This window comes from Mus musculus, chromosome 5 (assembly GCF_000001635.26).
Source record: "Mus musculus strain C57BL/6J chromosome 5, GRCm38.p6 C57BL/6J".
In the NCBI taxonomy this organism is placed as follows: domain Eukaryota; kingdom Metazoa; phylum Chordata; class Mammalia; order Rodentia; family Muridae; genus Mus; species Mus musculus.
In genome coordinates, this window is record NC_000071.6 from 147,462,117 (window position 1) to 147,489,671 (window position 27,555).

The following is a 27,555-nucleotide window of genomic DNA, read 5'->3' on the forward strand; positions in this document are numbered from 1 at the left end:
TGGATCTTTTGTAAGTGTGCCTGTGCAATAAGAGGGTCAGGAGTTCAAGGTCTCACTTACACAGTGAGTTCAGAAGCAGTCCTGGCTACAGGGACCCTGTCTCAAGCAACTCTTCTCCCCCACAACCATCCCTCAAACAACATAAAAAGTGCATAAGTAGAGAGACTTAACTTGCCCTATCAGGGATATCAGTAGCTATCCCCCAGACTTAAGTCACAGGCCAAATCCTTAGGAAAGAAAGGCTTTTGTAAAATGAGGGTAGGAGGAGGTGTTAAGTAGTAGCTTTGAAGGCTTTGAATTTTAAGTCAAGGTTCAAAATGCAGAAAGCTATGATTCTGTAAAGCCTTGAGTTTTGAGGGTGTCTCCTGTCTCCGTTGTATCATTCATTTTCCACTCTTGAGAACCTGACCCTTTCCAGTAAAGCTTGTTACACTTCTACTCTAGAATATATTTTCAACCTTTTTTTCTCCTAAAAACTTGAGCTCAAGAGGCCTTTAAAACTAAATCCTGACAAAAAGTAAGACAGTGTTCAGCTACCACTATCTTACTGTCTTAACTCTTAAATTTTGTAAGCTATAAAAATTAGTCATAGTAGAAAATCTTGACTCCGGGTTAAAAAAAAAGTATGTTTTAGAGAGGGTGGGGGGGAGGATGTTAGAGGCACTACTGGGTGTTTGACCCCAGGACAAGGACACTGGGGACTCTGCTGTGTTGCTGGTTTGCTGGGGGACAGAGGAAAGAAGCTGTTTGTTAGAGGGCATACAAGTCCCCAGGAGTGCTCAGGCTGTTTGGAAACAAGATCAACACTAGTATTGGCGCTTTTCTTTTTTTTTTTTGGATAATTGCAATTCTCAACACTTGTCTGCAAGTTTTGGAAGCTAAGGGGAAGGAGAAAGGTATGTTTGCTTTGTGCTGAAGGAAAATTCACACTTTTGTTTTGTTTCCTTCTTCCTCACTGTCCACTTGATTCTCTGTTTCTGTTGGTCTCCGATTTCAGCTAATCAGTAGTTTTTAGCCTACCAGTCCCTTTGCATTCTGCATTTATTACACTCACTCCCATGTTCTGCCATGGTACTTAGCCAGAGGCAGTTTCACCTTGTGTGCATTTGGCGAGTCCTGAAGACAGTTTTGTTGATAGTGTGGTAATAGTGCTGCTGTGGGAATCTACTGGGGAAGACAATATAAGCCTCTATAAATAAGGCTTGGGCACCCCACTGTAAAGGTTTATCCAGAGTGTAGTGCTGAATTTGAGAAAGAAAGCGTGTCCAGTGATTTGTCACCTGCTTCCAGTTTGATGCCTGCACCTCCTCCACACTGATGTAGAACTTCCTTTCTGAGATGCACCCACCTCTGCCAACTCTGTCTCAACCACTCCCTTTGCCAATGGAAGTGCAAATTTGTTAGCATAGATTATGACAAGTAAGTGGTTTTTTAAAATTGTTTTTAGGCTTCCATCTGTGTCTCTTTATTAACTCTCGAGTGGTCCAGTGATGCATGAACTCCGTGCCACCTTGCTTTGATCTTCAGTTTATTTTCCTTAGGCCTCCATTCCCACTTGAAATACAGTCTCAGTGAGCCCACGCCCCGACTCTGTCCCCTTCCTTACCCCACTGTCCCCCATTTCCTCCTGCCTTGGCACACTTACTCTGCCTTAAACATATGCTTAAGCATTTGACTCCTTGTGAAGTGCCTGTCTCTGCTCTCTTGGTACCTCAGTCATGTGTGTTAATACATGTGTGTTGTGGCGGTGAGTTATACTTCCTGTAGAGCCTCCTAGACTACAACCTCTGTTCCAAGGAAAGGTACATGTGTGTGTGCATAGCATTTGTATACAAAGTCCTTTCTCGGATGCTCAGTTGTAATTTTTTTTTATTAGAACTCAGCTGACTTGGAAATTAGCTTACAGATGGAACATTCTTGTGGTTTTATTCTGTGCGGTGAGGCTAATATATAAGCCCCTCTTTATTTTTCTCTATACTCTTTTTTTGCTATACCTTTATGTTCCCTGTTGCTGCCATTTCTTTTTATGAATGCCATTTTGTTTTGTTAATTTGTATCCTGTAGCTTTTGGTACTTTTAAAATCAATCTCTTTCTCTCTCTCTCTCATCTCCCCCCTCCACTTTTGACCTCCCCCCCTTCCCTTCTCCCTCTCCCTCCCCTTCCCCACGCCCTCCCTCCCTCCCTCCCTCCTCCAAGATAGGGTCTCACTACGTAGCTCTGGCTGCAGACCTATGCAGCTTGTTGGCTGCTTATTTGAATCAAGAGCTTGTGTCTGTTACGGCTCCACAGGTCCCTTTAGTTGCAGGTACTGGTTATGGAATAGAGGGAAAGGAGTAAGAATTGTTTGGGAAAAAACTAAGAAACAATTATAATGAGAATTGTTGGGGCTGAAAGGTGATATCATTGTTTTCTATATTACTAGTGTTCCATATAGAAGATGAATTCATTGCATTGACTGTTTTAACTGGATCAAAAAGAAAGTGAATTAAAAAAGAAAAGAAAAGAAAAAGAAAGTGAATTTAAATTGCTGTAGAACATTTAAAGTTTTATATATATATATATATATATATACACACACACACACACACACACACACACGCACACACACACGCACACATGTTTGTATGTATGTATGTATGTGTGTGTGTGTGTGTGTATAGTTTCACTATATGATTAGAATTGAAGAATCTTTGTCTTAAGTGTTTTGGCCAGTTGTGACTTTTAAAAACATTTTTGCTATGTGCACAAGTGTTTTGCCTGCATGTATGTCTGCACCTTGTGTGTGCAGTATCTATGGAACCCAGAAAGGGGGATCAGAAGCTCTGAAACTGGAGCTGCATATGATGGTGGGTCCTGAGAATTGAACCCAGAATCTTTGGAAAAGCAGCCAGTGCTCTTAATGAGTGAGCCATTCCCCCCCCATATGATTTTAATTGGCCTTTGATATTTTAACATTTGTGATAGAGGTAGAAGAATTTATACCCCAGGATTTTTCTAAAATACAAAGTCTTAATAGTAAATGTTTAATAAGGTTGTTATTCTCACTATATGTCAAAGCCTTACAGTAATTGACTTGAACACAAAAATGTATGAGTTTAATCTTAACTTTTTCTAAGGAGTTATGATGTTAATTTTGCTTTAAAAGTGTTCCACTTAAAAAGTGATTGTGGCTTGAGCCATGAAGCACATAGAATGTTTTCACCCAGAGACGTTCTTTCTGATTTAGACATGCAAGGAACTGCTTTAGCTTTATAACCTCTACTGTTCAGATTATTGGGCAGGCAGGTAAAATAGTTTCTTTCTTAATTCAAGTTCAATTTTTATTCACCTTATTAGTGTAGGTCTTATAAAAAGAACTGTCTTACATAGTATAGTTTTCATAGGCGTTTCCAGGGTTTAGAAATGTAAAAATTGTGTATTTTTTTAAATTGATGATTCTACCCCTGTCCTTTTAAATTTTAGCTGTGTTTTGGCTGCTTGTATGTATGTGTACAATGTGTGTGTCTGGTGCCTGATGAGGTCAGAAGAGTGTGTTCGAGCCCTTGGGACTGGAGTTATAAATGTATGTAAGGTGCCACATGGGTGCTGGAGATTGAACCTGGGTCTTTTGAAAGAGCAGCCAGGTGCTGTTGTTAACCATTGAGCCAACTCTCTAGTCTCTTTCAACTTCTTTTAAGGTCTAATTTTGCTGTGTAGTTTGGGCTGGCTCAACACTAAGAATGCTTCTCTATTTTAGCTCCTTGAGTGCTGGGATTATAGGTTTTTGCACCAACATGCACAGCAAAAATAAGCTCCCTTTATATTAGATTCTAAAAGCAATCTTACCCTGATGTTGCAGTGTAATGATTTTTAGTGCATTACATATCAGGCATAGCAGTAAGTAAGTGTGTGGAGCTTGTTTCAGGTTTTTAAGGAGATAACCTTTCAAGCAGTTTATTTCCTGATGGGGACACACACACACACACACACACACACACATCTTTATGTAAGTTGTATTTATGCACATGTTACCTTTAAGGTGCAGTGAATGTAGTTTGTACTTGCTGTAATTAAGGGAGGATGGTAAGCTCTAATATCTTCATACAGCCCTGCTAGCTGCTGTGAGAGTGGTGTACTAACTTTATTCGTATGTTGACAAATGAGTTTGCCATTTTGTTGCACAATTTACTCGCTTTTCGCTATTAGTCTGTTCAGGTTACTATAATTTAAAAAAAAGCTGTGAAGTTTTTGTTATTGTACTGTTTACTTTTTAAAATTTTAGTCTATAATATCTCAGTTTTTTCAGTATCTTACTTTGCCTACTTTAGAGTAACTGCCATATTCCAGCCTATGGTACAAAGAATTAAAATAATTTACAAAATGATTAGCAATCAGTTGCTTCCTTTAACTGGGGTAGCTGTGAACAGGAAATAAGATAGTGAGATGAACTGCTGAAGAAGATTGGAGAGGTGGGTTTGTTTTTTTTTTTAATCTCTATTTTGTGCCCCTGAAACCACTTTTCCATATTTCAGTGAGAATAGGTAAGTTCATTGGGAAGTTATATAAAGCATTCACCTTGCTAAGTTAATTTCTGTTCATGAGGTTATAAGAGCAGGTAATTTTCTACAACATTGGTTATTTATGTAGCAGTGATCAGCCTGTGAGTACTATGGTTATTTTAGAGCCGTCTGGTGGGGTGGGAGATGGTGGTTGTTAGAAACTTAGAACATTCCTAGCGATTTTATTTCCTATCACACCTTCCTAACACTTTCATTATATTAGGTTAGATTAGTGTGGGGATGTTAGGAGTGGCTCGGTTTCTTTCCTTCTTTCTCCTAGCCAAGGAAGTATCGCCTGGGGATGCTGGAGGAGAGGCTAGTTCCGATGGGATCACAGGCACGAAAAGCAAAGAACCCTCTTGGCTGCCTTGCTGACAGGTGTGAGTCAGGAGTGCCCGTCAGTATGGTTTGGTGGGACAGAGTCCCAGAAAACAATTTACAGGTAAAAATAATTTCTCTTAGACATATCTTGAAAGTGATTCTTGGTTTCTTTGTGGGCTGGTGGATATGAAAAGATGGGCTGGCCTAGCTGATACACCTTTGTCATTCAATTGTTTTTCTAAAGTCAAAGCAAGGTTAGTAGTCTGTTAATGAGCCATTATAGATGATTTTTGTTTGGTTTGAGACAGGGTTTCTCTGTGTAGCCCTTTCTGTCCTGGAACTTGCTCTGTAGATCAGGCTGACCCTGAATTCAGAGATCTGCCTGCCTCTGCCTCAGGCCTGGGGCTAAGGGTATGCCACAGTGTCTGCCTCACAGATACTTGTTTGGAGGCTGCCTCCTCTTCTTCCTCCTCTTCTTCCTCCTCCTCCTCCTGTTTTCTCCCTCTTCCTCCCCCACATCCTGCTTGGGAGGGTTTACTTGATTTTTTTTTAAGTTTTGTATTGACTTGTGTGTTGCACATGTGTTCATGTCTGTACATGTGTATGTCTTGGAGCACATGTGTAGGTCAGAGGACAACCCATGGAACCCACCATACGGGTCCCAGGAATCAAAATCAGATTCTCAGGCTCGGCAGCAAGTATCCTTATTGAGCCATCTTGTTGGCTCTATTTCTTTGTTTTTATATTAACTTTTCCTTCTCAATTTTGTTATTTGAAGATATATTTATTTATTTTGCCTTTTTTCTTGGTATTAGGGAGTCAAACTCAGGTCCTCACCCAGTTCTGGAACTCACTCTGTAGACTAGGCTGTTCTCGAACTCATAGAAATCTGCCTGCCTCTGCCACCCAAGTGCTTAGATTAAAGGCGTGCGCCACCACCTCACTTATATTTTCATTCTTAAAAATTGGGAACTATTCTATGATTAGGGATAGTACTATTATAACTTTAGTTAGAAATTTGTTTTTCCAGGTTTTGGATTACACCCCACATGTTGTATACAAAAAGATAATACAAACTTAATAACTTGGTTTCACTTCTGTTTTTAAATTTGATCCTATAACATTTTACTCTGTAATATTAATTTAGTAGCAATAATATGTTGACTTTGGCACAAGAATAATTTATTCCAAAATATATTGCAAAGCATGGTATTTTCCTTAACTGAAACTTCAGAGTTAAAGAAAACCAACCAATCAGGGAGTTTCACAGAATTATATTTAAAACAATACTGTGGAAAGGTTTTGAATATGGTATGAATGAATATGTTATGAATTCATATATTAATAGTTTTAAAGAAAATTTTTTCTCTGAGATCTATAGAAAAAAGCTATTTTGTTTGGGTTATGGCAAATGTTTTTCAGTTTTAAAATGCAATTCTGAAAATCTGCTGAACCAGCCGGCTAAGTGAGTGGGACAGTGACAGGGCTGAGGTCCAGCTCCCTTTCTGGCTCTCTTACTACATCTGTCTGAGCGCCTTTTCTCAGGAGGTTAGTAAGAGAGTGCGCATTTGAGTTATAATTCTTAACATTGCCGGTAAAAACATGTGGCTCTGAGGTTAAGAGAGCATTGGGTGCTCACAACCATCTATGACTCTAGCTCCAGGGTGTCCAACACCCTCTTAACAAACAAACAAACAAACAAACAAGGTGTCCAGCACCCTCTTAAATGGATGAATGAATGAATAAAAATTTTTACTAATGAGTGAAAAATGGACTCCCTGTCATCTAACCCTAACATATTTCTAATGCTGTTGCTTTATGCTTCACATTTCCGTTAAAGCATGGAAGGTTCTCCCAGCTCAGAACTTGTCAGCTTGAAATGCCTCCCTACCCAAGTCTCATGGCCTGAAAACACTCAGCTGCCTCCTTACTGTGTTTGTGGGCTCCTAAACCAGGAACCAGTAGTAGCTCTGAGCTAAGGAAGTCATTGTGCTGTCTCTCCTCCCCCTCCCCCTGTCCTGTCCTGTCCTGTCCTGTCCTGTCCTGTCCTTTCCTTTCCTTTTCTTTTCTTTTCTTTTCTTTTCTTTTCTTTTCTTTTCTTTTCTTTTCTTTCTTCATAGAAATAAATTCCACACCTTTTTGGGACCTTTTAATATGGTTTTATATTTTTAACAGAACAATTTTAAAACAGTTTTACAGCCAGATTCATTATTTGCATTTTTGTTTTCATTTTTAAACGATTAGATTTCTCATTCTAAGAGCACTTTAAAATTTATTCAAATTTTATTTAAAAATTATAGCCATATCTCATAGGTGGTAAGCTTGATAGAGACTCTGCTTTTACATTTGTTGTCTCTTGGTTAAATGTTTATGGCATGAGGGTTATAGTTAGTGAAGAAACCCATCTTGAGGGAAGTTAACATAGTATAAAGAATAACATAGTATAATGATTCAGTAAAGAGGTTGGAACCCATGCTTTTCAGAGTCCCGGTCTCTCCCCTATTTTACCTAAATCAGCAATGTAATTGTTCATGTAACTCTGTAACTAAGCTTCTGCCAGGAAACTTCATTTTGAGAATGCCAGTGATTAGAGCTTAGGCATAATTTGTGCCATTTGAAAAGCTAGACATTTTTCATGTGATTTATTGAAGTGACATCAAGCTATCTTCCTCAGATTTTTAAACATTTCTTTTCATTGATTTATTGATCTTGACATGAGTTTTTTCCACTTGTGAAAACCAGTTAAAAATTAGCAATAACTTCTCCGTTTTGAGGCTTGTTTTCAACTTAATTAACGTATTTATCCTTTGATAGTTTCATGTATGTGTACAGTGAATTTTAGTTACTTTTACTCCTGTCCTTTTGTCTCTTTTCTTCTTCCATTGAATACTTCTTTTCCAATAGTCTCCTCCCTGTTTCCATGTCTTTTCTGTTGTGAACCAACCAATTTGTGTCTTTCTTGAGAGCAAATGTTTTTAAACTCATGAGCCATCTTTCTAGTCTCCTTCATTTTAAAAAATGTTATGTGTGCTTTGCCTGCTTGTATGTATGTGTACTGTGTGCTTGCTAGTGCCCATAGAGGCCAGAGGGGGCGTTGGAGAGCCTAAAACTAGAGTTAACATGATTGAGAACCATTTTTGTGGGTACTGGAAACTGAACTCCAGACCTCTGGAAGAGCAGCCAGTGCTCTTATCCCATGAGTCATCTCTCCAGTTAAGTGAAGGATATTATAAATTTATGATGTTCTTGGTAATAACACATGCCCATTGAAGCCAAAAAGCTAGAAAAGCCATTACACTTGTTACTTGGGATGGCAATCTTAGCAGTCAGTCAGTTATTTTCTGTAGTGATCATTTTAAATTTTGTTGATCTGATCTGAGTGTAATAAGATACATAGTTAAAATCAGAAGAGAAAGCATAGGGTACACCATTCCTGTTTAAAAGAAACTAACCATTCCAGAATCAACATGGCAAATAATACCCTAATCAGCGGGTTTCCACTTATGCTTTGGCTGGCCAGTTTTCATCAACTTGGTCTTGTCTTGTCTCTCTCTCTCTCTCTCTCTCTCTCTCTCTCTCTCTCTCTCTCTCCCTCTCCCTCCCCTCTCTCCTCTCTCTCCTCTCTCGTCTTTCTTTTAAATTAAGTGTATTTAATTCTTCATGCTAGCCCAGACCCTCTCCTAAAAAGATTTCCATGAGACGACTTTGTCAGTGGCTCCATTTTCTTGTTCATTTCTTATTCTGCCCTACCCTTAAAAGCTTTGCTTAGATTTTCTCATCTTTCTTTAAAGCCCGTGTGCAGAATCTTTCCTCAAGACTGATTGTCTTCTACTGCATCTCTTTACACTTACAGTATCCTCAACGTCTTCATCATTTCTTTCTGTTATAAGTCTCCTCTTGCTTCCCGCCTCCCATCATCAACCAGTTGAGAACAGAATTCAAACCCTTCTCACCAAGGATCATGAACACTTCTCCTGCTTTGAAGATGATGTTTTCTTCACGTGTTCAGGTTTATCAGGTTTTTGTCTGTGTGAGAAAAGGCACCAACACAGCAGTTCTCAACCTGGGGCTGAGTGGCCTTTTCACAGGGGTTGCCATCTGCATATTAGATGTTTACTTTAGGATTCATAACAGCAGCAAAATTATAGTTACAAAACAGCTACAATGTAATGTTATGATTGGGGCTCAGCATAGCAAGAGGAACTGCACTAAAGGGTAGCAGCGTTAGAAAGGTTGAGAGCCACCGCTCTAGAGAAACTGGTTACGTTTCAAGCTAGGAAGGAGCTTTCAATTAGATCTTATACTGAGATCTTTTTCACCCAACAAATATTGAGGAGGTAAATGATACTATCAACCCCAGAATACCGAAGTTCACAACAGTTAAGGTTGTGTGTTCCTCTTTTCTGCCTGTGTTTCTTGTTCACTGTACTTGGTTTGTCCTCAAGTTCCTGTTGCTTCAGCATGAAGCTTTTTCTTCTCATTTCCATCTTGAAGTTCTTGTGGGGAACTAAAAACTTGCTGAACTTAGAGGAGGTCACCTGTCTTTACTTCCCAAGTGTTGCGATGAAAGGCCAGTGCCACCAAGCCCACCTTCTTACCCATTCTTTAACCAAACATTTGTGTTCTGTAATTTTTTGCTGTCCCAACCCTGGACCTGTTAGAGGTTGAGCTTTGAGATGAGTACACAGCATGGGTTGCGAATTGAGGAGATGGCCACACAGCACAGCTTCTATGATTAAAGCTCTGCACAAGTACGCCTGGCAAAACTAAATGTTTGCCTTCCATACTGAGCACGCAGTACCACTTCTTAGCTGAGGTTTTCCTGCTGATTAACTGAAGGATGAAAAAATCAGGCAGTATATGTTACTGTTGTATTAAATATAACCCATTTGCCAAATGGAAAACTGCTTTAGGAAAAAAACCCAGTTGTAATTAATCAAGATCTAAATCTTGAGGTTTTTTTCCTTATTATAGCCTGCTTTTATCCCTGCTTTTTGATAGTTTGCTTGTGGTACCTCTCCTGTTTTTGGTTTTCATGATTCTCACCTATTTTGTTTTTCGAGAGAGGGTTTCTCTGTTTAGCCCTGGCTGTCCTGGAACTCACTTTGTAGACCAGGCTGGCCTCGAACTCAGAAATCCGCCTGCCTCTGCCTCCCGAGTGCTGGGATTAAAGGCATGTGCCACCACGTCTGGCTACAAAAAAGTTTTAAAACAAAATTCTCACCTATTTATACCTTTCACTTAAGTGTCTGAACCAGTGCTAATGTTAACTGCTGGGCCATCTCTCCAGCCTGTGTCTGAATATCTGATTGGGTTTTGTTTTTAAGATCTGTTGCTGCCTTCCTTTTCTGGGCCGTCCTTTCTGTCTACATACATTGTGTTTGACTTGGATGGGCTCTTGCTTTTTTGGGGAGGAAGGTGGTTCATAACACAGGCACTGGAACGTGTTACTGAGTCTCTGTACTTCTGTTACACTGTCTCATTGTAAGTGGGGCCTGAACGTGTTTCTTTTCTCTCAGGAGATGGTGTTAATGTGGCCTTCCCAGGGAGCACTGTTAAGTCTGGAGGAAATAGACATATCTCACTGTTCTCTAGTAGTTCTTAGTTGAAAGTTTTTCTATTTTTGGGTGATTTTCTTTAATCTGTTTGTCGTTTTCCACTGAATTGTGCACTATTTGAAACTATACTTTTTTTCTCAAATTATTTTGGTCATTATTGTAAACATCACTTTGATTTTCTTTTACTGAGCAGTTATGTGTAATTTTGTAGTAATTATTCTAAAACCATATGTATATATAGGTGTTAGTGTGTGTGTGTGTCATGCATGCATGGGTACATACACCTATGTGTGTGCTTTTGGAGCCAGAAGTTGACATTGGTGTCATTCTTCATATCTGTTTGCTTTATTTTAGTTTTTATAAGAATTATTTTACGTGTACAGTTGTTTGCATGTATGGATGTGTGCTTGGTGACCATGTTTCATCTTGTAAGAATCTGATGCCTACTTGAATGACAGGATTGAGTGATGTAAAGCTCTATAAAATGTTTGTGGTATTAGAGATTAGAATTTGCCTGAAAGTACTGATGTATTAAAGGCATTCATGCTGCCTCAGAAGTTTTAAAATAGTTATGAACCATAAGTTTTTCGCATTACTGTGATAGTAGCTTATCTGGTAAAATGATGAAATGCATGAAGACTGTTGGGTTTGTGCTGGGTCCGGCATGGCTGCATAAGGGGAGGTGTGACACAGTTCCTGCCCCTGGAGCATTACCAGGCTGTTGATCGTCACGGTCCCCACACGTGCTGATGGATGCTGTTGCCCTCAAGCTGATCTGCTGTCTTTACTACTTTACTTTCAGTCTCTCTCTGGGGAATATACTTCCCCCGTTGCCATAATCAATGAAACAGATGTGGTTCTCAGGAGTGAGGAATGGAGGTGGTCATGAGGCTGAGGAGGATGAGGAGCATGCCTTCTGCTTGGCCTTTAGGGCCATGGGAAAGGATCTAGACAACATAACCACAGAGGCCATAAAAGCCTACGTGGTCCTTTGTTGAAATAGTTCATTGCCAGACTTGGCCTTGAATTTAAAATCGTGAGGAGATACAGGTACCCTCTGGTCCAATGACTGCTGCATTAATTAGCCAGGGTGAACTTGGGGACATCAAGGACAGAATTAAAGTGGTCTCAAGAAGAAAAGGCACGGATAGAAAAAAATAGTAATCTATAAAATATGAGTGAACGATAGACAGTTTTATAGGAGAAAGACTTATGATGTATAATTTAGAACAAATGGTACTAGAAGGAGAGTACATGAGGGCATTGGAATTGCTAGGATAGGAAGCAAAGATTAGAGAAATAAAAAGATGATAGATAAGCATATAAAAAGTTAGTACTTTGTTCTTCTGGCTACTTGAAGAGTTGGAGTTGATAGTGCCTGGAGAGACAAAGAGCTCACTGTGTTACTTAACCTAAAGTTTAAAACTTTGTAAGGAATCATTTTAACTTTAGTAGTATATCATCTTTCGATTTTCCATGAAAATAGTTACTAAAAGACTGCTGTCTGCTGTACCAAGAAACCGCAAGAGCTGTGCCTAGCTAGCCGTGAAGAACAGGCTATGTAAAACCTATGAGGAAATGTGCTTTTGCTTTGTGTTTAGTTTCTGCTCTAAGGGAGTGAGGCTTGGGACTATTGATCTGAGACTCAATAGAATTTATGTAAATGTAAGAATTTTAAATATTATGAACAATGAGCAAAGCCTTGATGATATAATTTAAAAAATAAAAGACTGGGTTTAGGCTCTCTGGTCAGAAAGGAAAAGAAGGAAAATGATGAGAATCCTCAGGGAACAGAGAGCACCTGAACTGACAGCTTGCATCTGCTACTGACCCTGAGTCATTACTGAATCAGCACCACTCCCATCCCTGCCTCTCTCAGGACCCTTCTCACGCTGAGGCTGGACCTTGGCAGGTTTGTGAGAGGATCCATTTGATTTCCTTGTCTACTTGTCAGTATCTCCTTTGATGTAACTTCACCCTCTTGAGACCTACTTCATAAGTAGGTGCACGTTAGTGTTATGGATCACAGATCCTTCTGTGAGTGCTTTCTCTAACTGGTGCTTCTTTTAGGAACTCAGAGAAGTTTTGGAAGCTCCTTAGATATGCTTAGTTCTTTAGTTACTCACTAGGTTAGAGTGCTACTTCAGGTAGGTTTTAGTCTTTAGGGCCCAGGGATAGGAATATTATAGATTTTGATGGAATAGACTGGAATTAGTAAGTGTAAGAGTTTGCTTATATTAGGTTATATATTATTAGGTTAGAGTTCCTTGGGACTTTGGAGAGTTAGAGAACTGCAGTGACTGCAGTCCCTTGAAGTGAATGCAGTGCTCTCTGCCTCCATCCCCTTAGCACTGTCTCCATCTCCCCATTCCCTTTCCCTGATTCTACCCAGCCTGCTGTTTCCTGGTAAGTAATGGCCAGTGAACCTGGGAGATTCTTATTCAGACCCTTTGGTGCTGTGGTTTGTGTTCTCTCCTGGTACAGGATGCCTTGGAATCTGGCTTTACTGCTGTTTGCAGATCTTTGCTTTGGCTTTTCAAGAACTTCTTCCTGTAGAAAGATTTCTTCCTTCTAACTTATAAATATGCCATGTTTATCTTCTATTATCTTGGTAACCAGCAAGAAAGAATACTACATAAGGAAAGGGCTCATATGTCTGGGCAACTGTGCAGCAGATTTGGGAGCCTAGTTCCTACTTGTGTGAGCTCCTTTCATGCCTTTCGTTCATCCCTTAGCTGAAGTTTGCACTTTCACCAGTCACTTGAAAATAATTTTGATAAGGCTATCTACTAGTTAGAAGTTAATGGCATTTGTATTAGTTAGCTTTTTGTTGCTGTGATAAATACCACACCCAAAAGTAATTTAGTAAAGAAAGGGTTCATTTTGGCTTTTGGTTCTAGAGGTTTAGAGCACATGAGTGGTGAGGAGGGCATGTTAGTTAGCAAGTACATAACATTTTCATCTGCATACATGGGAAGCAGAGAACAGGAAATGTTGTAAAATTTCAAAGCATGCCCTTAGTGACATAGTTCCTTTATCAAAGGCTCCAGTTTCTAAAGGTTCTTTCACTGCCACCCCTAAACAGTACCACCAGCTTGCTAGCTAGAGCTAAGTGTCGAAGTACATGAGCCTGTAGTGCATCAGCTTGCAACCTGTAGGTTTCAACCTCTTTGGGGGTCTTTCACAGGACCCTTTTACAGGGGCAGCCTTAGACCGTGTGCATATCAGATATTTTACATTACAGTTCTTAACAGTAGCAAAGTTACAGTTAGAAAATAGCAACAAAGTAAATTTTTGGTGGAAGGCCACCACAACACGAGGAACTGTATCATTGGGAAGGTGGAGAACCACTGCTCTAGGGGAACATTTCTTATTCATTTGGCTACACTCTGCTCCGTATTCTCCATAGGCATGGCCATATCATGATGCAGATGGATTTAGTCTAATTTTAGATGCCCTTGGAGTGTTTGACAATTTCAACGCTGTTCAAAAGCCCAAAGTCTCTTCTGACACAATGATCTCTTAACTATCATTAAAAAAAAAAAAGAAAAGAAAGCAAATTATATATTTCCAACATACAATGGCATAGAATATACTATAATAAATGGGAGCACAGCCAGGAAAAACTGGACCAACACAAGGCTGAAACCCAGAAGGGTAAATAGAAAATTCTGTAGCTCCATGACTGGTTCTAGGTGTTTAGTTGCAAAGGGCTTATTACTTAGATGACTGCACTTCTGGCTTCGTTATCTGCAACATGCATCTCTCTTTCGGGCTTGTTTTACTTTCTGTCTACAGCTAGAGAGATGAGTTAGTGTCAGAAGTGGAAGAAGTAACGGTTAGGGGCCAGGTCAAAAAGAAGACACCAGGCAGTGGTGGTGCACGCCTTTAATCCCAGCACTTGGGAAGCAGAGGCAGGCGGATTTCTGAGTTCAAGGCCAGTCTGATCTACAGAGTGAGTTCCAGGACAGCCAGGGTTACACAGAGAAACCCTGTCCTCCCCCCCCCCCCCCCAAAAAAAAAGCTAGGTTTTCCGGAGTCTGGAGAGATGGCTCATCGGTTAAGAGCACTGACTACTCTTCCAGAGGTCCTGAGTTCAATTCTCAGCAACCACATGGTGGCTCACAACCATTCGTAATAAGATCTGATGCCCTCTTCTGATGTGTCTGAAGACAGCTACAGTGTACTCACATAAATAAAATAAACAAATAAATCTTTAAAAAAAAAAGAAAAGGAAAAAAAAGAAAAGAAAAGATAAGATAAGGGTTTTCAAATACAAAACGAGTGAAGGGCATATTAAGGGAAGTAGAATGTTTCTGGTGTAATTTCAGGAGAAGGCTAGTAAAGTGGTGTGGTTACTGAGTGTGGCACTGGTCACTGCTGATTACTCTTATTTAGGGTGACAACAACAAAGAGCAATGAGTAGGGCAGGGAGAAATAACCGTGCTTACTGTAATTGCAGCCATGCATATAGCACGTGACTTGGTTGCACCTTTAAGGTTTTCCTGTACAGAGGCACATAGTGTATGTAGTGTTTTCTCCCTGCCCCACTTGATTCTCTTGCCTTCTCAGAGAGCCCTTTTGCAGATGGCCCACCTTTAGTACTTGGCCTGCTCTAGTCACATTTGATTTCCAAATCCTTCCTTCAGTTGTCTGTAGTCAGTCTTCCTTAGTATATGATTTATAGAAACTGTTCATCTGCATGGCCCAGAACATGGAACTGAGGATCAGCGCATTCTCCCTCAGGCGCATCGCTGCTCTCTGCGCGGTTGCACAGTCAGAAATGGTTGCGTGCACACCTAGCTTGGTTATAAATACCTGTCGGTGCTCTTCGTTGTGGCTTCCTCTAGACTCTGCTGTCTTTGTCATGTCCTTCTTCCACTGATGAGAACTCTGTGTCCTTCCCTCTGTGTCCTTCCTTCTCAGTTATCTTCATTTTTACTGTTACCGATGGTTTCTTACCTTGTTTCCTGCTCTTCTTAAGTACCTTCCTGTTTATCTGACCTTGCTCCTCTCATCTTTGCCTATCTGTTTATTATAGGAAGAGAAGTTGAGGTCTTCTGTCCATGTTGTAGCTTACTACCAAAGCCTGTTGGAAGACCATGCCCCTCAGGCTTCCCTGCCTTCGGGCCTCCTTTTTAGACATCCATACTATATGGCCTACCCTTATGTCTAACTTGGTTTAATTTGCTTGTCCTTTCGTATTCAAATTATGCTATTGTCTGAGTTGTAGCATTAGACACCCGCTTTCCCCTTAGAACTTTATTGTAGTCAATTATTTATATCACAGGCAAATTGTAGGTAGTGTAGTGTAGGTACTTGTGTTAAGAGTCCCGGATGTTCTGGGCTCTTGGAAACAGACTTCCATTTGGAATGTGTTCTCTGTGGAGTTCTGCCTGTGAGCTTTGAAGCACAGTATCTGTGTCTGTGCCTGCAGCGCCAGCCACAGTGCCCAGAATGGCTCTTGTACTGTTGAATGACCCGCTTTATATATTTTGTTAACCTTTTCCTTGGTATAGTTTTATGACAAAATGTCATTGTGAAAAGAATTGAAAGTCGTAATGTATTTTGTGGATTAAATCTAGCTGAATTCTTGGTTAGGAAAAAGTGCTTCTAAATAAGTCTGCTTTTTTGTGGAATGGGACAGATAGGGTTACCTGTTAGTCATTGTGAATAGAATGTACATATAGTTTCTGTAGAAGAAGTTGTACCTGCATGGGACATTCCTCTCTTAAATACTTGGGGTACTGGCTTTCTGGATGGCATACTTCCGAGACTCCCTCTGACAGTGAGCTACGTGGCATGCTTTGTGACTGTTAGAAGGATTGGGAGCACATTGATGTGAGTGACCACAGAGGCTTCGAAGTAGAATGGTGGTCCTAGATGCGAAGTTCTTTCTTGTATGCACAGTGAGCTGCTGGTCTCATTTAAAGTGTTCCGATTGTATTTGGATTGCTAGTGCAATACCACTGTTTAGCAAAGACATGCAAATAAAATAGAGTGGTATGAGTGGCTTTGTGATTTATAATCTTAAACTACTGTTTACAACTTTCTAAAGTATGTATGCTTTTGAAAATATTCGGATGTGAGAGAAGTACAAAAGAGAAATTAAAAAATGTGTTCAGCCGTCTCACAACCTAGAGTCAGCATTTTTGCTATTTTAGTGACGAGCCCTTATACTTGTCATATACCTGCCTGTATATATACTCGATCCCCTTTGTAAGCAGGAGCAAGCCACTTTAAAACATAGCAGTTTATCATTGCCTATGGTTTTTAAACTTTAATCTTGTTTTACTTCTGCTATCCATGCTGGTTAGAAATGCATCAGCCCACTTAACTTTTGCTGCTACACACTGTTGTCTGTGCCATAATCCTTAGTGCCAGATGCCCCATCTGAGGCATTTGGTAGAGCTGACCCTGCCCCTCTGCAGCTGTGGCACTTGGATGAGCGTGCACAACCAAGTACAACACTGTAGGGTTGACTCTGGTTGAGGGGGTGCAGGTGAGCCAGCCCGTAGGGTAAGAGTTGAGGAGAGCTGGCTGTGTGTGTGTGTGTGTGTGTGTGTGTGTGTATGCCTCCCCCCCCCCCCCAACCCCAACCACCACCTGTGGCAGTCGGGGGAACTGACTCTGAGTTTATGAGAGTGGGTGACCTCTTCCTTGCTGGTTTCAGCACTCAGAAGAGTGGGCCCTGCACCTCATCTGGGCAGCATAGTAGAACTAGCCCTGCCCCTGGGCTAGCATGACGTGACTTGAGTGTGGAAGTGGGAACTGGCCCGGGGGTCATGAGAACAGGAACACTGTCCTTGCCCCCTCTACTGCCTGTAGCACTGGGGAGAGCTGGCCCTGCACCTGGCCTGGGCAACACAGTGGAGCTGGCCTTGATGGTAAAGGCATGGGTGAGCCAGTCCCAAAGGTGTGAGAGCAGGAGAGAAGGCACAGCTCCTTGCAGGCAGCAGCATTTGGAAGAGTATGCCCCGCACTTTGACTTGGCAACACAGTGGAGCTGGCTCTGGAGGCGTGAGTGCCAGTGAGCTGGCCTTGAGGGCATGAGAACAGGAGAGGTGACTCTGTCTCCTGTCAGTGTCATGAAGGCATTGGTGACCTAAGCCAGAGAGAGCAGTGGTAGAGAACCTACCCTGGTTGTGAGGAGAGCTGTCAGGCTGACCAGCTCAGCTACCACCCAGGCCCAGATCCAGGGCTCTGAATTAATTGGCCCACCCACAAATCTATATCATTTGCAAACTGTTGAGATTGGCTACTCCAAAGCTGCAGGATCTTCATGACACAGGACAGTAATGGAATAACCATGACTTCCTATAGGATCCAGTATTGATGACGGCACAGAAACCAGAGATTTCGAACCAGACCAATGACTCATTACAACGAACATTTGCAAGTGAAGATGTATGGACAGAGGGATACACTGTGGGGCACACTGTGATATACTATAGCTTCCATGATGAGATGTTTTCTATGCTTTGTTGTTGTTTTTTTATTATTTGTTTGTGAGTGTTTTATTTTGTAATAAGTTGGAAGGGCAAAAGTTGATATGAGAGAACGCGGAGATGAGTGGGAATGGGGAGCATGATGTGAAACTCAACAAGTCAATAAAAGGTACAGAGATTGGATAGGAATGATGGGTGGTTAGAGTTTGTAGAAGAATGGGCTTAAAGACAAGACCATATATTAAAAAAAAAAGAGGTATAAGGCACTGTTAGCTGCTTTAATATAATTGATTGTTATTCCTGAAGAGAGATGGAGTTGTTAAGAAAAAATCATTTTGAGAATTAACGGGCAAGCATTTTCTGAAGCTGATAAAAAGTTTAAACCTATAGATGAAGTTAGCCCAGAACCACAATCCAAAATACAATAAACAGAGGGCACTAAGCAGCACCAGGCTAACAGTGCTGGGGGAAGACACAGCTTTGTGTTCAGGTAGCATCTTTCCAACTGGAAATAATGCAAACAGTCAGTGCAGCATCAGCTTTTTTTCTAATTTGATTTGAAAAAGGGTTTCCTTATTATGTATCCTTGCTGTTCTGGAACTCACTATAGAGACCAGGCTGACCTCAAACTTGAGAGAGAATGAACTCTTCCTGCCTCCTGAGGGTTGGGATTAAAGGTATATGCGACCACACGTAGCTCAGATTGCTTTAATATACAGGAAGCAAAAAACATGCCATATTAACATTCTGCATTTTGGGAAAATATGAAAATGTAATCAAATGAACACTTATAGAACTTGGTGAAACTCAAGTTAGATTTGTAGTTTAGTTTAAAATGATTACATTAGGCCTAATCCCTATGATTTTGGAGATGTGCTATGGTCATGTAAGATGTTGCTTTGGTAAAGGCAGTCTCTCTTGTGACCCATCATTTCAGATTAAAAATTCTCAAGAAGCAAAACATCAAGTGGTGTCGGTGGTAGAGCTCTGTCTAGGATGTGCAAGGCCCTGGTCTGCAAAGACAAATGAGATTGTTTTCAGACGCCTAAAAGCCAGAGAGTCAAGACCTGTAGCCCCAGCATAGAGTGAGGGAGTAGGATTGGGAGTAGGATGCTTGCCTGGGCCGCATAGTCAGACCTACTCCCTTTCCTGGGGGGTAAAAGACCAACAAGTAAACAAAAACATTGCCACCAGATATTTTAATACTAACGTAAGTATTTTAGAAGTAAATCCCCATGGATTCTCTTCTCTACAGAATCTAAATAACTACAACTGATGCAAAAATAATATGAATAAATTATAAGAAAAAATGGCTCATTTCTTTTTGAAAGAATTGGCTGTTCAAAAAATCATAAAATCTTTAGGATTTATAACTGTTAAAATGACAATAGTAAAGTCTGAAGGGAGAAATGGAAATGATACTTTCCTTTCGTTATATCTTGAGATATTAATTGACTTGGATGATAGTGTTATGAACTGAATTATGTCCCTCTATCCTCCATTTATATATGTTGACGCCTAACTCTTCACATGACCATAAGTGGAGATGAGGCCTTTTGGGAATTACTAAGGCTAAATGAGGCCATAGGGTGATACCCTAAGCCAGAGTTAGTTTATAATAAAGTTAGTTAGTTAGTTAGTTTTTTTTATAATAAAGTTAGTTAGTTTTATAATAAAGGGATGGATACCAGGGTTCTGATATACAGAGTACAGATCTGGGGAGATAAAATGAGAAAGCAGCTGTCTACAAGAGAGAGCCTCAGGAAAAACCTCTGGTGGTAGGTACCACCTTGATCTTGGATGTCTAGCTTGTGAGACTTAGAAAATGGATTTCTGTTTGTAGTGTCCAGTGTTTGGTTATGGTGGCCTCAGCAAATGTAAGACAGTTTCTGAAAATCTAAACATATTTCAAACCCTGAGAGAATTATTACAACAGCAGAACATACTTTTAGCTTAATTCATCAAGAGATAAATGAAAAAATACTCAGGGTCAGGGAGGGGGCTGCTCAGATGGAAACAGAAGTCCTCTTCCTCCTCCTCCTCCTCCTCCTCCTCCTCCTCCTCCTCTCTTCTCCTTCCTCCTCCTTTCTTCTCCTTCCTCCTCCTTTCTTCTTCTCCTTCTTTCTTCTTCTTTTCTTCTTTCTTCTTTCTTCTTCTTCTTCTTCTTCTTCTTCTTCTTCTTCTTTCTTCTTTCTTCTTCCTTCTTCCTTCTTCCTTCTTCCTTCTTCCTTCTTCCTTCCTTCTTCTTTCTTCTTTCTTCTTTCTTCTTCTTCTTTTTTTTTTTCCCCCAGACAGGGTTTCTCTGTGTAGCCCTGGTTGTCCTGGAACTCACTCTGTAGACCAGACTGGCCTCGAACTCAGAAATCCGCTTGCCTCTGCCTCCCAAGTGCTGGGATTAAAGGCGTGCGCCACCACGGCCGCTCAGTGAGAGCAGTAGAGGAAGAGTCCACCCTGCACGCCCTGCCCCAGGTGCTTACGAATAAATCACACACATTCAACATAGACAAACAAAAAGAAATCTACATTAGATATATGTTAGAAGATCCACTATCCCGCCCAAAAGATAGCTAGGACATTTACACATTATGTGGTACAAGCTAGACTTTGGAGCATAAAATAACACCAAATAAAATGATACACAAGAGGTACAGAGTACTGTTTAGCTAGCTGTTAGGAGGATGGACAGGTCATTCTTTATTGTTGATTTAATTACTAACAGATGACAAAGCCTGATAGAACTGCAAAGAGAAACAGATAACAGTAGGGAGGCTGAGGCTGTTTGCTTGTTTCATAAGAAGGCAGTGGAGATTAGAGCTTTAAACAACTCTTAAAAACCGAGTTGACCTAATTAGCATTTATAGAATATTCTGCCTGGCAGCAGTCAAGTACATGTATGAGTGTGTGTGTGTGTGTGTGTGTGTGTGTGTGTGTGTATCTCAAGACCAAGATAAAGACCAATTCTGGATTATTCTGCAAATCTCAATAAATGTAAAAGAACTCAAATCATAAAATATGATTTGACCATAGTGGAATTAGAAATCGGTGACATGCCTTTAATTAGGGGTCAAAGAAGAAATCAAAGGAAGAAATAAAAAGAAATTGGACAATGTTTCAAACTGAATAAACACACATCAAAAGATATAGGATGCCACTAAGTTGGTGGTAATGATAGGAAATGATAGGAAAGTTTTTTGTTTTTTTTTTACAATAAGTGATTATAGCTTCAGCCTTAAAAACTAGGAACAAAATGGTAAGTCACACCCAATGAAAACAAACTCTGAGCAGAAATGAATAGGAAAAAGAAAAAAAATTGGGGGGTAGGGCAGGGTTGGAGAGATGCTTCAGTGGTTAAGAGCACTAACAGCTTTTATAAAGTGCTAGAGTACAAGTCCCAGTACCCATGTAGGGCAGCCACACAGCTACCTGTAATTCTGGCTCCAGGATCTGATACTCTGGCCTCTGCAGACACCCACCCTGATGTCACATTCCCCACCTACTCTCACAGAGTTAAGAACAAAGCGACAAATGTGGATCTGTGGGGCGTATTGCTTTTTTTTTTTTTACACACACACACACACAGACACACACACACACACAGAGGGATTTAACAAGATGAAGTGGACGATATCTGAATGACAGACACTAAATTATTTGATGAGCCCTCAGTGTATTAAAGAATTATGTTTAGTGTGTTACACAGGGTCTCACTGTGTACCCTCGGAACTAGCGTTGTAGAGCAGTTGGCTTCAAGCTAATAGTGTATGTGCCATCACATCTACCTAGAAATGAGCTCTGTAATTATCTCCCCTCCCCATGCCTACCCTGTATGTATGTATGTATGTATGTGAGACAATGTTTCTGTGTAACCCCAGCTGTCCTAGAACTTACTGTAGATCAGGGTGGCTCTAACTCAGAGATCCACTCCACCTGCCACTGCCTCCCAAGTGCTGGGATTAAAGGTGTGAGCCACCACCATCTAGCTGTAATTTACTTTAATACGAAAAAGTTTAGATGTTTTTACTTATGGATTTGCTCCTAATATGTAAAAGAAGAAACTTCATATTCTACATAGACTTAAGTAGTAAATTTTTTTTTAAAATGCTATTATAAAATTTATTCTATGATGATTTCATCATGGATATAACCCTCGAATCCATCTTTTCAACTTTCTGAGCCTCTCCCCAATTCAGTTACATCTCAATGTCCTTTTTAAAAAAATAATCCACTGTGTCCAGTTTTTTGCTGCCCATATACAAATGGGTGTTGGGCAACTCATTGAAGCACATTCCTAAAGGAAAATAGACTCTTCCTCTTCCAGCAGCCATCAGCTGTGCATAGGTCCTCAGCCAGAGGAGGGCGCTTGTGAACCCCTTTATTGTTGGAATGTTGAATGGTTTGCTCTTTGGTCTTGGATAGGTCACCACAGCTACTGTGAGGTCCTGAGTGAGTCTTGAGTTGGTTCTATGTCGTCCAGAAGGCACTATTTCTTCCCAGTCTTCTCCATCCCCTGCTCTTGACCCTCAGATGAGGAAGAGGTGGTGTGAAGTAGATTTCTCGTTTATGGACGAGCTCTCCAATGTCACTTTTTTGCTGCACTTTGTCCAGTTCTGAGTTTATGTGTTAATCACATTACATCCATTACACAGACATGTTTCTCTGAGGGCTGAGAGCATCACTAATCTGCAGCTAGAGATGCTCATTTAGAGAGCAGTTTGATACTGTACTGTGATATTAAGTTTAGTTCTGGGGACAATAAGCCCCATAGCCATAGTCCTTGACCAGATCTACAGTACCTGCCATGGGTTTTCTCCTGGGGAGTGGGCCACATAGCCGACCAGAAAGCCATTATTCCACAGCATCCATGCTATTCTGCTGTTGTACTCAGGGCCGTGTCTTTCCAGGCTAGCTGTTGTTGTAACGTGCAGGATCCTTTGAGGGGTAAATCTTTGGATGATGTTTCTTCCAGCAGCCCACAGACTACCTTCTAGGTCAGTACTAGCTTGATTTTTCTGTCCTGTGACCAAAATGTGTGCTGTCTTCAGTAATAGGGGCTTAACTATCAAGTTCTGGTGGGAGGCCAAGGGCAGTGGGAATAGCCTGTATTGTTCTGGGGAACTCTGAGCAACAACTTGAGGGGCAAAATTTCAAACCTGGCATTGGGTCTATTTGGGAGCCTGTGTTTTGTGGGAGGAGGAGCACTGTCCCTTAAGTAGGATGACTAGTTAGTTATAAACTCGTGTGTGTGTTTGTGTGTGTGTGTGTGTGTGTGTGTGTGTGTGTGTGCGAGAGAGAGAGAGAGAGAGAGAGAGAGAGAGAGAACCTGAAAGCCTATAAAATAAGTTTCCACATTCAGTTTTCCAGCCTATTTAGTATTAGTTATTGCTTCCTCACCTTCACATCTCCTCTGTCTTCTCATCCTTCTCCCCACACCTTCCTCCCGTTTTTCTTTCCATTTCGTATCACCCATATTCTATAATCCCTCCTCCTTTAAAATCTTTCTACTCTCCTCTTACTCCCAGTGGCCCCTCCTAGTTTCCTGGCTTCCAGGTTGAACACTGATGTCTACAGATCCCATGTTAGAACCCACACATGGGCAAGAACTTGGGGCCTTTGCTTTTCTGATTTGGGGTTACCTCAGTCAGTATAATTCTTTGAAATTCCATCTATTTACTTTCAGATTTCCTGATTTTTCCCTTACTAAAGCTATGCAGTTCTCTGGTGTGTAGGGGCCACATTTCCACTATCCTGAATGTGTTCTTTTATCATATTGACCGACTTCCTGAGCTTTGCCATGAGAATAGTATAAGTTAGGGAAAGAGGACACGATGCTTTTCTGTCCTGCCTAACATGATCTGTCAGTAGCTCCCATGTGTTTATTCCTATATTCTTTTGAGCTTATTTATTTCTAAGCTCGAGTTCTCACAGGTAAACAAACCCGCAAGTCACCTACTTAGAGGAGGAGCAGGAGAGATGGAGGGTTAGGACCTTTCACCTGCTTAACAGTTTAACAGGCTTTTGGTTTCGGTGGTTGGTGGTTTCAGTTAAGTGTGTTAACTTTAAGATACATTAATTTTTAATAACTTCTACTGTAATGAGTTTGGGGCCCTTTTATAGATGATTGATTGTTGTAAGAAGAGTGAACCTTCTCTTTTGTTTTTTATAGGGACCCTTAAAAATAGGCTTTTATGGGGCTGGGGAATGGCTTTGTTGGTGAAGTGCTTGCTATTAAACACAAGTCCTTAAGTTTGGATCCCCAGCTCCCACATAATCACCAGGGGTAATAATAGGCTTTTGTAATCCCAGTTGCAAGGATTGTAGAATGAATGATAGGATTCCTGAGGCTTACTGGCCAGCCCATTTAGTCAGTAAATCCTAGGTCCAGTGAGAAGCCATTTTAAAACTGAGGTGTGACTTGGTAGAGTCAAACAGCAGATATTGACTTCTAACCCCACATGGAAGCATTTACTCTCATAAGAAGTACAAACACAAACACCTTCCTCTTCCAACATACACAGAAAATACGGGCTTTAGAAAGAAGTAAAAATGGATTTAAATTGGAGAAACTCAACTTGGAAATCTGGTAGTCTATTTCAGTCGGTATAATTACACCATAATGGAGAAGGTAATTTTTTATTTTTTAGGAATATACTAAGTATATGATTTTCCCTATCTAGTTTTGTTGTCTCTAATAAACTTGTAATCTTGAAGTTGCCATTTTCCCTAGGCATTTTGTACTTTTTTCCTCCCACTTTTGGTTTTTCAAGACAAGGACATTTGTATAGCCTTGACTGCCCTGTAATTCTCTCTGTAGAGCAGGCTAGCCTCAAACTCAAGATTTACCTGCCTCTGCCTCCTGAGTGTTGGGATTAGAGGCGTGCATCACTATGTCAGGTAGCTTTTCATTTACCCCTCCTCTTTTAAAATCGATTTGGGGTTGACTGGTGCAGACTGGGGCTGCCATGCTTGGTGCCTCCTGGTTTGTCACTTGCTTCCTGTGACTTGGAGCCACTGTACCACCAACTCTCATTGGCTTGCTTTCTGTTCTAGAAGTTTGGTCCATCCACTTCATGAATATGCCACTATTTTTTTTTGAAACATCAGTATTTGGAGATTTTTCTTTCCGTAATACTTTTACATGATTAAAAAGAGAATTTTCTTTGGAAAACATTTTGGACTAGGTGTGGCTCTTCCTTTCAGAATTTCAAGTCTTAGACGTGGCATGCGAAGCACTTCACTGTACTTCCAGGATGTTCACAGTAAGCCAACTTGAGGTTAGCTCAAGTTAAGTTAGGTTAAGTTTAGTTACCAGTAACATTATTTTAAAGTTTTTAATTTATTTAGTTTTTATTTAAGGCTTATTCCCTTTCTGAACTCTTAGATCATTCATATCTAATAAGAAAGTTGTGGTAGGCTTTATCATAATTAGCTCATCTTTTTATTTTCTATCTTGTGAGAATTCCAAGTGGACAGAAACAGGCTTTATGAATTTAAATACATAGTGTCATAATTTTTAGTAATCTTCAATGCCAAAAGTGAATAAGTAAGCAGTTATATGGGAGTGCCACTGTGAAAGCATTGCCCACGGAATCTCTGTGCTAAGTGCTGTGGAGTCACTGTGATGCTACACAGCAGGGCCACTACAGTTTACATTTTGTTTTTCTTGTCCCTTGCTTCTTATGTTTGCCTTAGATGTTTCCTTGACTTTGCATAATATCATATTGGGGAAATGTTTGTTCTTACAGTAAAGGAAGTGATTAATTTAGAAAAAAGGCACCTTGATCCTTATCCTGGGAAGTAGTTTAAGGATAGACGTTTGAAAGTTGTTGCTCAATTTTGAAGTAGGCTCAACTTCCAGTTCTCAAAAATGTATAAGGATGATTTAGAAATGATGCATGCACATTTTACGCTTTATGGAGGTTTAAATTCTTCACACAAACATTTTTACCTCAGATATGATTATCAGATTTCCACTAAGAAAGTTAATTATACTCAAGTATTGAAAGTGAAAGGCTTAACCTCTCCGAATAAGTTTTTAGTGAGTGAACTACTGAAGAGTAATACCTAGTAGGGTCAAATGTCTGTTGGGGGCCGAAAGTGTGTTAACTTCCTATATTTGATTTTCAAATAGACACCAAATCCTACTGCAAGCGAATTTATACCTAAAGGAGGATCAACCTCCAGGCTGAGTAACGTGTCCCAGTCAAATATGTCTGCCTTCTCTCAAGTTTTCTCTCACCCATCCATGGGAAGTCCTGCTACTGCTGGATTAGCACCAGGTAAGTTGAGTAACTTTCTAGTGAGTTTCAGGTATCAGATCTGTAAGCATTGTGGGTTTTTTGTTTGTTTGTTTGTTTGTTTTTGTTTTTTTATTTTATTAGAACTGAAATTGTATACTTGAATGACTCACTTTGCAACAGAGAGCACATGTCTTAGTCTCAGAGCTGGAATAACAAGCTTGTGTTGCCAGGGGCTGTTACTAGCCCTGCCCCCCTCCTTTCTTGCTCTCTCTACACTTGCCCACTTCCTTGCCACCGCTCCTTCCATTTGGTTCCTTCCCATGGCTTCTCTTGTGGGTCTTTGTAGTTGAGTTAGCAAGCATTCTCTGCCCTGGAACGTGGTGTCAGACTAATGTGGTGATGTACCGTGCATATAAACCTCCCCGTGAGCTGGGGTCGCATCCCTTGCAAAAGCACAATCTGCGGATCAGTCAGGCATCCATCTAGAAATTCTTACAGAGGTTTCTGTGCTTCTGGGGAGCTTCATAAATTAACCATTATGTCTTGATAAAGAATCAACAGAAATGAGCCAATCATAAAACATTTTCTTAGTTAAATCTTTGTATCAGAAATCAATATTGTATGCACATCATTGATGAGACTACTTGAGGATTGCCCTTCTAAGGAATCCAGGCTTTACATGTACCAGGGCTACGGGTTGCGGTACCATGCTCCCTGCAAAGGCCTTTTTAAATGAGGAGGTGAGAATATTACAAGGAATTTAAATTTTAAAAGCATTTGGCTTAGAAAAGGTCCCCAGCCCCTTCATGGTATTGAAGCTTTCTAGTAGCCTGCAGGCTCTGTTTTCAAGGCTCCATGCTGAGTAGCACTGGTGTGGCAGTGGCCAGTCCACAGCCCTCTGCAAAATCTCACACTTATTTTATTTAAAGCATTATGGTTTGTTTTTTCCTTTAATAACCCAGTTAGCAGTTGTCAAGCACAAACTTTGTAGATCACATGTAGTTGCAATTAGTTACAAAAGGTTAGACCAGAACCTCTAGGGTGAGTTAATTGTAACTTACTGTCCTGCATACCTATGTTAGAATAGTCCATCTTCTTCCTGTTAATGACATAACCGTTTTCTCTGGGGCTGTTTGGTATCATAACACATAATAAACTCTTGGACTTTAGCAGCCATTGTGTTAGGAGTGCCTGTTTGGATGGTAGCCGCTATGCTAGATACTTCACGAAGTTCTGGGGTGACACAGCACATTTATTAACGCCTTTCCTCCTCCTGTCACCTTGTTAACAACGTCAGTCTTCAGACGAGAAAAGAAAAGCTGAGCTGCTTTTCCTTCAGAGTATCATTTTAAAAACCCTTCAATTCTATTTTGTTTTTCTCCACAAATACATTTCTAGGCTGGGGAAAGTGTTGATTAGGTTATAGTCCACACATGGGATGTCTTGGTTATT

The 27,555-nt window shown here is 40.5% G+C and overlaps 1 protein-coding gene across 12 annotated transcripts in view; it reads left to right on the forward strand.

Moving 5' to 3' along the window:
• Pan3 (PAN3 poly(A) specific ribonuclease subunit) overlaps nucleotides 1–27,555 on the forward strand; it is a 122,294-nt gene that overhangs the window by 35,909 nt on the left and 58,830 nt on the right. For 7 of the 12 annotated variants that reach the window (XM_006504872.4, XM_006504868.4, XM_017321113.2 and 4 more), the window contains 2 exons: nucleotides 4,820–4,981; nucleotides 25,995–26,142. The exons of 3 other annotated variants lie outside the window; for them this stretch is intronic. In XM_006504872.4, the coding sequence (XP_006504935.1) occupies nucleotides 4,820–4,981; nucleotides 25,995–26,142 (310 nt within the window). The remainder of the gene's footprint in view (nucleotides 1–4,819; nucleotides 4,982–25,994; nucleotides 26,143–27,555) is intronic. 2 more of the 12 variants (NM_001359433.1, NM_028291.5) reach the window with 1 other exon arrangement.